This window comes from Triticum urartu, chromosome 6, assembly GCF_003073215.2.
Source record: "Triticum urartu cultivar G1812 chromosome 6, Tu2.1, whole genome shotgun sequence".
NCBI lineage: Eukaryota > Viridiplantae > Streptophyta > Magnoliopsida > Poales > Poaceae > Triticum > Triticum urartu.
Window position 1 is genome coordinate 524,476,889 of NC_053027.1, and position 13,887 is coordinate 524,490,775.

A 13,887-nucleotide genomic window follows, 5' to 3' on the forward strand; every position below is an offset into this window, starting at 1 on the left:
TTGTTTTGATTTTGTAAGATGAACAATGTCAAACTTGCTACCTATATATGTATGTATGGATGAAACCATTGTATGCTTGGATGAAACCATTTGCTATGTATATGTGTTGGATAATCATACCCATATGGCAGGGATATGATTTGGTATGTATAGGTGTTGGTATGCTTGTCGAAAGTTTTTTCATATGTATGTGTGTGTCTATATATATATATATATATACATATATATGTGTGTGTGTGTGTGTGTGAAATTCTGTCAAATTGAATGATTTCAAGAAAAACAGAAAAAGCAGGGGCTATCTAGACTCTTTGTCGTCGGCTGACGGACGACAAAGAGGTTTGCCATCAGCTGGCGGACGACAAACGTGACACATGTCAGCTACATGTGCAACCTGGGGTAGTAGGCTGCCTATTTTGTCGCTTTCGTGAGCTAGCTGACGGCAAAGAACGTTTAATGTTTGCCGTCGGCCAGCTGACGGCAAAGCTACCAAATAGGCCAGCCCCAGGTGCTGCCACGTGACACTCTTGGCCGTTCGCTGGCCGACGGCAATGATTCAATGCCATTTTTCGTCCGCCAGTCAACGGCAATGCACGCCATTAACCCTTTAACGGAACTAAGCTGACACGTGTGCCGTCCAAGCTCTTTGCCGTCAGCTGGCTGACGACAAAGACCTTTGTATCTTTCCCGTCCGACAGCCGACGGCAAAGAAGCCTTTGTCGTAGCCTGTTCAGCCGGACGTGTTGCCGTCAGCTGGCTGATGGCAAAGGCCTTTGTCGTCCTCCATGTGTGCCTTTGCCGTCCGCCATGGCTGACGGCAAAGTTCCTGATTCCTGTAGTGTTTCCCCGACTTTTCGAAGTTTCACGACCAAAAGTCTTCTATGTTGCATGTGCAGATTGGGATTGGCATGATTGTTGTTGCCTCATAAGGCAAGAAGACCTAATCGATCAAGTCCCTGTTCCACCTTGCTTCGGATCCGTTGATGAGCTCACTCATCGGTAGAGTGGGATCTGCAACTAGTAACACAATGGTACGCATATTTTTCGGCCTCGGGATCCAGTTCATCTTCCAAATTTCGGTAGGTGTTCTGTTGCCTATTCTTCTGATGAGACCTTGCTTCAACACGTCTCGGCCATCTAACAAAGACCGCCAGATTTGAGATGGGTGCGTTCCAATTTCGTCCTCCAGAAACTCCAAGTTAGGAAAGTATGTGGCCTTAAGAATCCTCGCACTTAAAGACTCTGGATTGTCAAGAATCCTCCACGCCTTTCTTAGGTCCCCTCCCCCCAACACACACACACACACACACACACACACACACACACACACACATATATATATATATATATATATTTAGGCATGTACATGGTGTCCCACAATACCCAGTACGGATTCCGTTGTCCATTCTTACTCCCCCACCAGAAAGCTTTAATCATAGAAGTTAAGTGATCACACAATCCTCTAGGCAATTTGAAGCAAGATATAGTTAAAATAGGCACTGCTTGTGCACTGGACTTCACTAAAACCTCCTTGCCTGCTGAAGACAAAACCCTGGCCATCCACCCTTGATTTTTTTTCAAAGTCTCTCTTTCAAGTATTTTTGAAAGTCCCAGTCTTCAATACTCCCACATCAGCCGGCATTCCAAGATACTTCTCATTAAAAAGCTCAGTTGGGACACCCAAAATCTCCACACCTCAGGACAGCCCTTGCTGAAAAATATAGATGATTTTTCTTTGTTTATGCGTTGACCTGAAGCCCTCGCATAGATGCCTAATGAGTAACCTTTCCCGCGAAACAAAAAAGTTCTCCATCTTTTCCCTGGGCCACGAGGATTCGTTCAAACTGTCCCAGGCCGGCGCGCGGCCTCCCTCGAAAGAGCCGAGCGCTACGACGACGCAGCCGGCCCACCTCACACCACCCGTTTCCCCGCGGCCCGCGCCACGTCCCATCTCCCCTCGTCAACGGCCGGTGGGTGAGCGCCCCGATCCGACCGTCCACCGCGCTTATCCGCGTTCGCCCAGATGCGCCCACCTCGCGGCCCCCCATTGGGCAGCCCGTCGCATCGCCACCCATCCCCGTCTTCCCTACGCGGACACGTCGCGCGCCCGCACGCCGCCGGAGCCCACCACCACGTTCCGCTCAGTGGCCAGCCGGAACAAAATCCCTACCCCGCACCACGCCCCCCACCCCCGTATCCACCCGCCCCACTGACACCCCGTCCCCCCGCCCCGCCCGCACCCGATTCCCACGAGGCCAATCGGCGGGCGCGGCGGCCGAGAGATCCCGAGCAGCGACAGGGGGCACGAGGCGCGGGATCTGGCCGTGTGCGCGAGGCAAAGCTCAGTGGGGGCGCAGGCCTACTTTATTACCCGGCGCGCACTAATCCAGATTTGGGTTTCGTCGCCGTGGGGCGACGTTTTAAAACGCACCGGCCCGAGCGCCCCCGCCAGGCCAACACCTGTCCTCCCCTACCACCCATCTCGCCGTCGCGGCCAACGACCGCCTTCCACCTCGCCCACCTCCGATCTCTATCCCTCTGTCCCTCTCTCTCTCTCTGCGCGCGCGCCAATCGCTCCTTGTAGCGGCAGCGGCAGCGGATCCGCTCTTGCTAAAATTGGCACTGCCAGCCATACTTAATCCAGCCCGGCCGCGCCGTCCGACCGGCTGATTAAAGCAGCTCGAGCTCGCTCGCCCGCCCGCCCGCTGCTCCCCATCACGAGTACCGCGGCCGCTGTCTGGCTGGCTGGAGCTCGCACACCTGTGAGGCTCTGACTCGCGGCGCTTTTCGGTTCGCCTCGGCTGATTGGCGGGATCGGGCATGGATTTTCCGGGAGGGATCGGGCGGCCGCACCAGCATCAGCAGCACCACCACCAGCCGCTGCCGCCGATGACGCCGCTGCCGCTGACGCGCCAGGGGTCGTCGGTCTACTCGCTCACGTTCGACGAGTTCCAGAGCGCGCTCGGCGGGCCGGGCAAGGACTTCGGGTCCATGAACATGGACGAGCTCCTCCGCAACATCTGGACGGCCGAGGAGTCGCAGGCCATCGGCGCCGGCCCCAACGCCGCGGCCTCCTCCTCCGCCGCGGCGGGGCAGGACCACGGCGGCATCCAGCGCCAGGGCTCGCTCACGCTGCCCCGGACGCTCAGCCAGAAGACCGTCGACGAGGTCTGGCGCGACATGATGTTCTTCGGAGGACCCTCCGCCTCCGCCTCCGCCGCCGCCGAGGCTCCCCCGCCGGCCCAGAGGCAGCAGACGCTCGGGGAGGTCACGCTCGAGGAGTTCCTCGTGCGCGCCGGCGTCGTGCGCGAGGACATGCCGGGGCCGCCGCCGCCCGTCTCGCCGGCCCCCGTGGCCCAGGCGCCGCCTCCGCAGCCACAGATGCTGTTCCCTCAGAGCAACATGTTTGCTCCGATGGTGAATCCTCTGTCCTTGGCCAATGGGTTGATGACCGGAGCATACGGCCAGGGAGGAGGAGGTGGTGGTGGTGGTGCGGCCGCTATGGTTTCGCCGTCGCCGACGGGGAGGCCGGTCATGTCCAACGGCTACGGCAAGATGGAAGGCCTCAACTTGTCCTCGCTGTCGCCACCACCGATGCCGTATGTTTTTAGCGGCGGGCTGAGGGGGAGGAAGCCACCGGCCATGGAGAAAGTGGTCGAGAGGAGGCAGCGGCGGATGATCAAGAACCGGGAGTCTGCAGCGAGGTCGCGCCAGAGGAAACAGGTGAAAATTCTATTGCTATCGTGCTGTTAGCCTGTTACTGTACATAAAAAATCGTGATGTGTTTGCTTACTAGCGGTGACACGTGTTGCGCAATCATATATGTTCCTCTTAACCAAATTTTTCTTCAATTTATGGCACAACAGCAGCGCTAAAATGGGTACTCCCTCTGTAAACAAATATTTATGTAATTATTTACAGATGGAGTACTATAAATAGAACAAAGGATTAGAGCCTTCTTTGTGTGCATATATAATTTATGTAAAATCGACGTCGGCATACTAAAATACAAAGGATACAAACATGAATGATCGTGTTTGCAGCCGTCGTCTTCGAAAACGTTGAATCTTGGCGAGAACAATTTCTAACATCAATAGGTTCTCCTTGCCGTCGAGCTTCTGCAACTCTTGGATAATCGATATTGGCTAAATCTGTGCCTTCTGATATGCAACAGAGTTATATGATGGAATTGGAGACTGAGGTGGCAAAACTTAAAGAGCGGAATGAGGAGTTGCAGAGAAAACAGGTACTATGATACATCTCCTGGCCACTCTTCTTGTTTAATTGCATTTGTATTGTACTTCGGCAACGCGCATTCTAGCATTCCTTTCTATTTGTGAGTAGTCGCCTTCTGGTTGATCACCTCGATTTATCAGAGAAAAATCTGGATGATCACTATCTGGATATTTAGTTTCTAATGATAGGTCTTAGTCACCCTGCAGCATTTAACAAAGTCAGAGTCAATCAAAGAGAGAACAAATCACAGCATGTTTTCAACTACAAGTCTACATGCAGCAAGAGCGGTCTTTTTATTGCATGATTTACTCTCAACATTCTGTTGTGAATTTCCACAAAACTAAAACTCAAGGTAGCAGTTAACAAAAATAGGTTCCAGTGGCAGCTGTCAAATTACTTCAGTGCTAAGTATTCTGCTCCTCTAATGGTAAAAAATGATCTTTTGTTTCGTCTGATGAATATAAGACCTAGACTAACTATGGCTTATCTGGAATGGATTGTTCCATTACTAAACTAGTAGTACGTCTACACTTTACTCTGCGTATTGGACTACTTCCTCTTTTTCTCTGTTCTTGCATTGTTCAGTCTGTCACTGTTCTGTTACCATCTTTGACGCATGTTATCTGAACTAGTTGGTTATTTCTTCTAATGTGCAGGCGGAGATGCTAGAGAGGCAAAAGAATGAGGTAATTGCCTACCATTTTGAAGAAACTGCTTTTGCTCGACTGATACTATTTTTGCTTATTTAACCATTCAAGAGAAAACAGAACTGACCAGCCTATGTGCGCCCTTTTGTTTGACTAGTAGCATATTTCGTTCGTATAAAGGAAAACGTGTCTTGACCTATGATCATGGATACCCATTCAGGAAGTATTGCAGTCGACCTGTCAATGTCATGAATATAGTTTAGCTCTATGATGCATGGTTTGATTCATCAACGATATTATTATGAAAATACAAGTTCTCGAAACTTGTGGTACTGATACACTTGTTTGAATAGGAAATGTTAGTCTGATTGACAGCTACTGATGTAGATGTAGAGTTCTGGTTTTCTTATCGTATACTTGACTTAACAATGCCGTATTGACAAAGTAAAGCTGTGGGAACTGGAGAAATGATAAGGCAAGGATTGATGTGGATTTGATTGATAATATTTTCCTACAACAGGGGTTAGGTGGTAACATTTAAGCGGCTTAAAATGCTTTAAGAAAACTTTGAATTGATCGGCCAACTGCAATGACTTTCGCTCTAATATTCCATCTATTGACCCAAGTGTTGTATTTGTAAGGTTAGCTGTGTTCTATTCACTTTTTTATTTCACTATTGCTACTATTTGGTGTTACTTTGTTCATCTGTATTACCAGCTTAGCAAGATAAAATGTTGGGAGTAAACAAATTATACAAGTGCAGTTTTTAGACCAGAGATTATGTGTGTGTCGTCAACTATATATGTTTTCGTCTGATTGAAAGAGCTGTTCAATTGTATTTCCCCCAACATCGCATCTAAAGTCATCATTCTTTATTAACATTTCCCATGAGAAATGGTGTTTCTTATGTGTAACAACAACAATTTCAGCTATTTCTTTTTTCTTCTCTTTTTTGTGGGAAAATTTCAGTAACTTCCATCATGATACCCTATAGGACTGGTTAACAACTCTGTCGTTTTCCAGCTTTCATTGCCGGATTGTCCAAGTTTTCATCAATTAAAATTTTAGTTTGGGGCTGGTCCAGATTGTGAGAGCTTGTGGTCGATGATGACCTTGGTTAGGGGCTGGTCCTGTGCCTGGCTTGCTGTTCTTTAAGCTCATGGACATATGTGTTTGTAACTCTCTTTTCTTCTAATAGAATGTGCAGTGCTCCTGCTGCTCGCTCTTGAAAGGAAAAGAAAAATAGTTACACATCATTATCTCCGTGATATTATGAGAAATGTGTGGGCTGTCTGATTTAGGACAGGGACCTTCTGTCTTCCTTTTTTCATCGAATTTTTTTAAACTCAGCCAAGAAAAAGGTTATGGTCTCTCGCCTGCTTCTCGTTACCTTCAAGTTCCTTGGGGCGTAGTTTTCTTTTGTGCATGTTGACCCACTTAACGGTCGTACAAAGCCTTAGACTGTGAGACACTTGATCCAGGTTCCACTCTATACAATCATGTTTCATTCATAGGGAAAAGGGTGAAACTTCTGCCGTAACTTGGTGGTACATAATTACATTTTGTTTTGCTGTTCCTAGTTAAAAGAAGTGACTGCTCCTCCACTGTTCTGTAGGCATTGTCATATGACGTTTCTGAGATTGCCTCGTTACACTTCAGGAGATGATTTTCGCCCTAACGTAATTTCTGAACGGTATATGCAGGTATTCGAGAAGGTTACCCGGCAAGCTGGACCGACGTCGAAGAGGATCTGCCTGCGGAGGACGCTGACGGGCCCTTGGTAAGCCGAAGGCCTGTAAACTAGAGCGCACTACTTTCGACGCCGCGCGGTTTATATACATACAGTAGATGAATTTCAGAATCGCCAGGAGTTGCGCTTGTAGAGCAGCCACTGATCCGATGCTTCAGAGCTCAGGCTCCTAGGCCGATAGACTGCCGGCGATCTTCACTTCATAGGTTTTTAGCCGTCCGCGTGCCGTTCCGTGTGAGTAGAGAGCATTTGTATGTAAAAATCTACTTAACCATGTGTTGGTGTGATACTGCATTAGAACTACATTTCTATTTTTTTACTGTTTCGAGGACTCATTACACAACCATGTTAGAAATGAGTTTGTACTCTTCATAAACCGATGCCTGGTCGGCTTGTAAAGCAGAACTATTTGCGCATCTGTAGATGATTTTCTTCCATTGTGCGCATCTTCAGAGTGAACTGAACTGAGCTACTTTGCAGAGTAAAGGAGATGCGCATCAGACATAGCAAAGCTTCTTGTATCTGGTAAGCACAAACCGAACTAGTCTGTACGTACCAATCTTGGATTCGAGTACTCGGTATCAGCGGCTGCTGTAGGCTGTGTGTTTCTGGCCCCGTTGCCACAGCATCATGTCAATGGAGCCATGTATGTAAGCTCTGTACTGTATGCATAAACCATGGCACTTGGTCATGTGGAACCAGAACCAAAACGTCTGTATATTACGAAACCTTCCGGATCAATCATGTAAATTACTACTCCCTTCATTCCATAATATAGTGCGCACACGTTTTTCGAGATTTAAGCTTGACCGTAAATTAGATCAATATAATACATAAATTATGTATCTGAAAAATCATACCGTTGAAAACTTCTTTCAAATACAAATTCAGTGGTATCATTTCTATGATCAAATTTAAATTTTAAAAAGCATATGCGCATTACATTATGAAATAGAGTGCAGATATGGATTTTCGGATTACTAGTATTTTTCTCGAGCTTCGTATGGGCTGAACGTGGTTAGGCCGGAGCTAGAATCGTCCGGAGCATATTCCACCTGCTTCCTTCCGGTCCGGTCCGGGCAAAGCAGAAGCACCGACGGGCCCGGTGGTTGGCCGGGGACGTGACACGGAGGCGTGCCGCGCTAGCTTGCCTGCCCTCGTGGCCATCCTAATCACGATACTCCGGAAACTCGCTGTCGAGACACGTGCAGCAGCGCGGCATCCCATGTTCTTCTTCCCTCCCATCAGATCGGACCAGCAGGTGCAGGTGCGTCAGTTAGCTCGGAATCATCGGCCCATCATCGATGGCAGGGCCGAACTACCTGATGCGGACAGCAGGAGCAAATTGCAGGTGTACCGCGCGCCGGTGCAGGGAATTTCACCGGGCAGTAATGGCTCCTGTCCGTTGCGATTCAAATGAAAAGAGACGCAGTTATTGGCAGGCTCGTGGTACCGCCGGGGAAACCATGATGACCGTGCCACCGTGCTGCCGTGCGGTGCGCATGGCTGTACCCTGCTGACACCAATATCCCAACCTCTGCCGTTGCACTGCAGCTCATGAGCTCAACGGTTCTGGGCTTCTTTGATTCAAAGGAATTTTATAAGATTTTTAGAAAATTTAAATCCTTAGGATTTTTTCCTATGATGGTCCTTTGATTCACAGGATTGAATCTCATAAAAAAATTTCTATAAAATCTTTTGTTCTACATTTCATAGGAAATCTAACATCCATTTCAATCTTTTTTTACAATTCCTTTGTTTTTCCTGTGCAGTCAAACACTCATTGCTAATCCTATAGGTTTCAAGTAGGCATGCCACTCCAATCCTATACTTTTCCTATTCCTAAGTTGTCAAAATCCTAAGAATCAAAGAGGCCCTCTAGCTCTGCCGGGCATTTGCGCGCAGTGAGCATCTACACAACCGGACCCCATCTCCCTTCCTTCCTTCTTTCTTCCCCTAGGTGAACAACGCAGACACCCTGAAGTTTCACGTGTCAATAGAGTTCGACCGATTCGGATCCGTCCACTGCGAGGTGGGAGCTTGCCGCCTTCTCGGGCAAGGAGGAGGGAACCCTCCTAATCGCGGTCCGTCATTCCCTGGAGGACACCGGACCTCCTGCGTGAGAGTCGTCCTGCCGCAAATCCACCGATACTCTGGTTAGAATCCAACGGTGGCGGCATGCCGAGCAGAAGCTCGCGCCGCGTGTTCGCACCGTCACCGTAGCCTACGAGTGTGCCCGAACGGGTCACAACAGAAGGCCTCGGCGCCTCGAAATGGCGGAATCAGTGTATCCCCAACGTTGGATCCTTGTCCCGCGGACGTCAGACTCGGAGTCCTAGGTCAATGACCGCAATGCCCAAGGGTACAAATGCGTCGTGTGTTGTAACTGTGGAGGCGCAGCCAAGGTCGAGGGACGACATGCTCGCGCGTGAAAAGGAGAAGGTGTGCACACGGTGGAGCTAGCAACGTGGATGCCCGTACCGAGATCTTTCAAAGTGGCAAGCCCGGGCCGTTCTTGCCCTCGCGATGGAGCATACTCGGGTCGTTCGTGTGCCCTCGCCAGCGTTCTCCCAAAGAGGATCTGAACATGTCCGGTGTCGTGTACAACACATTCAGCTCTCACACCGAGCAGATCCGCCTCAACCTCCATTGCGCCTTGGACCGCCATTTCCGCGACCACGAGGACAATGGTAAGGGCTAGGGTAAAGGAAAAGGCGGGGCGTGGTCAAACCTCGTCTATAGTCATATACTCATATGAAGTAGAGCATTTCAAATTTTGATGGTCCGATGAATGAACTTCCCTATGCTACGTCCTAATTTGGTATGGCATGCATGAACAACATCCTGTGTCTTGTACTCCCTACTTCTGAAATCTTCTAGATACATCCCTTTTCATTCATTTTGATGACAAGTATTTTCAGACGGGGGGAGTATGAACTATGAAAGCATGTGTGTTGATCCATGTTGCATGCTTGTGTACGAATTTAAGGATTTGAATAGGAGGAGAACGGCTGCGTGGTGGACGGGTCCGGACGTGTGCACGAACATAAAAGGGTCAGATTTTGCCCATCCGGATCGTTCGTAGATTACTTAATTCCACTAGGTAGAATGGCGCGGAACTGATTGAGAGAAGAGATGGGTGGTGGCACTGACAGCTACGGCGGACAGCTCGCCGTGCCGAGACGACGACAGAGAGGGACAGCCAACGAAACCTGCTCTCCATCTCGCTTCCTCCCGTTCCCATACGGGGGCCATGGCCGGGCGGACCACAGCCTGTCCCGTCATTCGCGAGAAAGGGAATTTTCTCTGCACCTCACCGCTGCAGAAAGGATGGTGGCACAGTATCTATCCGTGTCGTCATCCTCCTTCTCGAATCTCGATGCAGAACCCTGTCGCCTGACGATAAACCTGGATCATGAATCACACACACATACAAAAAAAATCTATCTCCGTTGCTTGGTCTCGGCAGATCTGCTGATTGCAGATGAAGCAAAGGATCGGTGAGCTGCTTCAGATTGCTGTTGCTTGATCGGGTGGCCAATGACACGAGGGGGGGATTGATTGGGTGAGCAAACCCAATGGCAGCACCCATCGCTGGTCAAATTATTTTGCAAGGGGAAGAAGCAACAGCAACTGCTACCAGGCAACAGTTTATTATCAATTCCACGAACGCGAATTGAAATTAATCTAATCTACCTGCTGATGATTGATGGCGATGATGCGCAATGTACAGAGATGTCGAAAGTAAATTATTACTGCTACGAAATCAGGGGAGGTGACTACTAACGGAAGCAAAGCCGCCGCGGCTGAAGATCAGCGGAGGGGAGGGGAGGAGGAGCTAATTATAACAGGGGGAGTGCGGATTACGGAGTATAGTTTCGAATTGCTCAACGATAAACATGTGACACAAAGTCGATTAGCAGCAGCAGGCTAAAGCTATAGCTAGTCCAAGATGCGATGCGAGAGCAGATGTGGAAGGCGGCCGGCCGATCGCCCGACGACACCTGGTAGATTCTCTTCTCGCTGCTTGCTTGCTCATCATTGGTTGCTTCTTCGATCTCGAGGCAGGGATGGGGGGATGATTCTTTTCTTCTGCGTCTGCTGGTTGTTGTCCCTCCTCTGAATTCGGTATGGCTTTCACGTTGGCGTTTCATGGCTGGGTGGTTTGGTTCAGGAGCGGCTGCGCATGGACAGCGCCACCACCTGCGCCCACTGCTTCAGCCTCATCTTCACCGTCTCCGGCGGGTCATCTGCAGGGAAGGGAAGCACCGCCGCCGAAAAGTCAGATCAAAAGTTCCAATCGCCCTAACAATCGAAATTTATTCGGGTTTGCTTGAAGAGAAATTCAGAGACCGCTCGTCTAATCTAATCAACAGATCAGATGAGACCGAACCAGAACTCTGCTGAAATCTGAAACCGAACTGAATGTGCGTACCTGGGGAGAGTATGGAGAGGGGGCTCCCGATGGGCGACGGCTCGGAGGCCTCCGAGGAGGCGCCGCAGGAGCACTGGTGACTGGCCGCGCCGGCGCAGCCCCCGGCGTTGGCGTTGGCGGCGACGGCGTAGAGGAGGTCGAGCGCCGGGAGCGTCTCGACGAGGCGGCTCCTGCCGGCGTCGCAGGCGGCGCAGCGCTGCGAGGGCGGGTCGAAGCGGAAGCCCAGATCGAGGGAGCCGCGCAGCTCGTCGAGCTGGTCGTCGGTGACGCTCTGCGCGCGCTGCAGCGGCGAGCGGCGGCCCCTGCCGAGAATCCCGCGCCGCCGCCGCTCCCACGCCTCGTCCCGCTCGATGTCGGGCGACCACGAGTTCTGCTTCTGCAGGCCCATCGCCCCCGCCGCGCCCCTCAGCCTGCTCCCGCCGCCCAGGCCCATCAGGTGGGGCTGGAACCCCTTCCTCTCCTCCTCCATGGCCGCCGGCCTCCTCCTCCTCCGCGAGGGGGGGCGGCGGGGGATTTGGGTGGGGGCGGGGAGGACTGCTGGCCGCTGCCGGGGGCGAGTGGCCGGGGTGGAGTAATTTATCTCCCTCGGCCTGCCTTTGCCTTGCCTTCCGCCGCCTTCTTCTTTTTCTCCTTAGCGGATCGGGTGCTCTGCGGGCGTCCGCCGACGCATAACGGGCTGATATATACCCCTCGTGGATGCGTGGCCCTGGCGGACGGAACGAACGGTGGGATTTCCTCCGGCTGCTAGGGCGGGGCTCATTATTGGGCATTGATTCGGGGTCACGGGGAACGTGGGCCGGGGGGAATTCTTTCTGACTGGGAACGGCCGTATGCAACCCCAACTTTTAACCCCATCGTTTCCCTTGCAGTACAAGTGTTTTGAACTTTTGCTCAAAGAAGAAAAAAAAAGGTGTTTTGTACTACGTATTACTACTACGGTGCGGCATTTGAGCTGGCTGTTTGTATCATCGCGGTTGGATTCGGATCCCCCCTGAATCCTCGCGTGCGGCGGGTAAAACGGAACGGTTCTTCCGTGTCTTGTTTTCACGCCGGTCAGTTGGCTAAAATCCCGTCGAAAATGCGTGGGAGAATTACGTGTCGTGGATGGGCGAATTGGTTGGTAGTTCCTCGGGAATAAATCAGCTTAGTTGGTGAGTGCATCACACGAACGTAACCACCGCCGGCCGGCCGGTGCTAGTGGCGCATCACAGTGGAGAGGGTGAAGGGCGCCTGTTTGCGACAACCGACTCGATTACCACCTAACCGACGTGCGCGATTATGTCAGGCCGGTGGGATTTGCTTGCGCGCAAAGATTTTGTAATGTGCCCATCGATCCACGTTCTTCATAAGAGTGTCGCAATTTTGCTGATCGTTCGACATGCATGGAGAATCTTCCGGAGAACTCCTGCGATCCTCGACATGCATCGAGAATCCTCCGGCAGGAAAAAGAGCGAGATCCAACTCGAATTCGGATTCTGTTGCCGTGCGCCGCTGAATTGTGGGATCTACTAGTTCGTCAGGGTTTTTTTCTCTGTTTTTTCCAATTTGATTGACGGTAGTTAGTCAAGGGAGTTTACCGGAATGTTTTTCCAACAGAGCGTCTAGTCGCATGCTACATTCTCTCCTGGATTCGTGCCATGCAGTGATGCAGATCGCGCTAATTTAGGGCGGTCTGTCAGACGTTACGATTCGTAGATACGGTCCATGATTTGCTTTGCGCTAATGCGTGCATACCAAACTTGTAAGATTTCTTTATTTTTTTCCCTTTTTACATCAACTTGTGACGGAGATCTTATTCTTATCGCTGCGATTTTTCTTTTGCAATAGCAACTTTGATGCATCCTCAACATGCATGGACAATCTTCTGAATACTCCTGGTAATATTTCCTTGTTACAATCTCCTGTGGATTCGTAGCTTGCAACGCGGTAATTAAGGGGCACGAGATTGCGATCTTTTGCGTTAATGATATCGCGCCAATCGACGATGGATCGCACTCGTGCATGCGTCTCAAACGTAAAGACAGAGATTATTTTTACAGCGCCTAAATCTTAAGATATACAAGTAGATCTTTAGCCCAATTTGGAAGAACAACTTGTGTTGGCACTCGAACCATCGATGATCGCTTGCCCGACACTGCCTCTGCTTGTGCCCGTGTCATCTGGTATAGCATACCTAATTGCATGGAAGGTGTGCACGCAAGTTGCCAGGGCCAGAAACGGAAATAAAGCGTGCAAAAGGTGCACTGGCCTGTCGCGGTGCAGTGTCCGGGCGGATCAAGCTTGCCCAAGAATACACTGGCCGGAAAACGATTATCCGTGGCGTGCCTTGCAGCCTGGACGATGCCAACCCATAAATCGCACGCGATGCCTGTCTTCGCTTCGATTTCTATACTAATCCTATGCGTGACACCTTACAATTAGTATGGACAGATTCGTGGCCTGCGATTTTTCTATCGCCCGTGCGTGGAAAATCAACAAGAGAGTTTCGTGTTTGAACCGGGCCTGCTCGAGAAAATTCTTATGTTTATGACCGTAATTTACTTGCACTTCACCGCGATTCAGGCAAGATGCGTGGTCAACTGTGACACGTACTGAAGATCATCCGGCATGATCGTCACGCCTGCATAGTTTAGCTGGGTTCCCCCACACTTGCACGGGAAGACTCCTGGCTTCGTTTGATTCGATCTTACAGCCGAAATATCTTCATTTGATTCGAGTAATATATATACATGACACAATGGACGTCTTCTAAGTTCTAACTACCGGTATGTATAAGGTTAAGTTAGTGCAATAATTGAGCATGCAACTTGCTTCTTGGTCAT

At 50.4% G+C, this 13,887-nt stretch overlaps 2 protein-coding genes across 3 annotated transcripts; one reads left to right on the forward strand and one right to left on the reverse strand.

Moving 5' to 3' along the window:
• The first annotated feature begins 2,390 nt into the window (after positions 1 to 2,390).
• On the forward strand, positions 2,391 to 7,350 carry LOC125514860 (bZIP transcription factor 23-like). Of its 2 annotated transcripts, XM_048680226.1 has the most exons (5): positions 2,391 to 3,720; positions 4,172 to 4,243; positions 4,890 to 4,919; positions 6,584 to 6,660; positions 7,111 to 7,350. In XM_048680226.1, coding segments are annotated over exons 1-5 (1,083 nt in total). In that variant the 5' UTR covers positions 2,391 to 2,817; the 3' UTR covers positions 7,112 to 7,350. The 2 variants fall into 2 exon arrangements, with proteins under 2 accessions (XP_048536183.1, XP_048536182.1); XM_048680225.1 differs by lacking the exon at positions 7,111 to 7,350 and having other exon boundaries at positions 2,392 to 3,720; positions 6,584 to 7,067.
• A 3,008-nt stretch (positions 7,351 to 10,358) lies between these two features.
• LOC125514862 lies at positions 10,359 to 11,705 on the reverse strand. Its single transcript, XM_048680228.1, has 2 exons — positions 11,066 to 11,705; positions 10,359 to 10,880 (listed from the first exon to the last, which is right to left on the reverse strand). The coding sequence occupies exons 1-2, from the start codon at positions 11,532 to 11,534 to the stop codon at positions 10,801 to 10,803; spliced, it is 549 nt and encodes a 182-aa protein (XP_048536185.1). The 5' UTR covers positions 11,535 to 11,705; the 3' UTR covers positions 10,359 to 10,800.
• Positions 11,706 to 13,887: the final 2,182 nt, after the last annotated feature.

Bases quoted from the DNA above. Each gene is read 5' to 3' on its own strand.
- LOC125514862 (XM_048680228.1), bottom strand. From the start codon at position 11,534: ATGGAGGAGGAGAGGAAGGGGTTCCAGCCCCACCTGATGGGCCTGGGC. The intron at 10,881-11,065 runs GTACGCACATTC...CCTTCCCTGCAG, and splicing joins CCTCTCCATACTCTCCCCAG to ATGACCCGCCGGAGACGGTG.
- LOC125514860 (XM_048680225.1), top strand. From the start codon at position 2,818: ATGGATTTTCCGGGAGGGATCGGGCGGCCGCACCAGCATCAGCAGCAC. The intron at 3,721-4,171 runs GTGAAAATTCTA...GATATGCAACAG, and splicing joins GGTCGCGCCAGAGGAAACAG to AGTTATATGATGGAATTGGA. The intron at 4,244-4,889 runs GTACTATGATAC...TCTAATGTGCAG, and splicing joins AGGAGTTGCAGAGAAAACAG to GCGGAGATGCTAGAGAGGCA.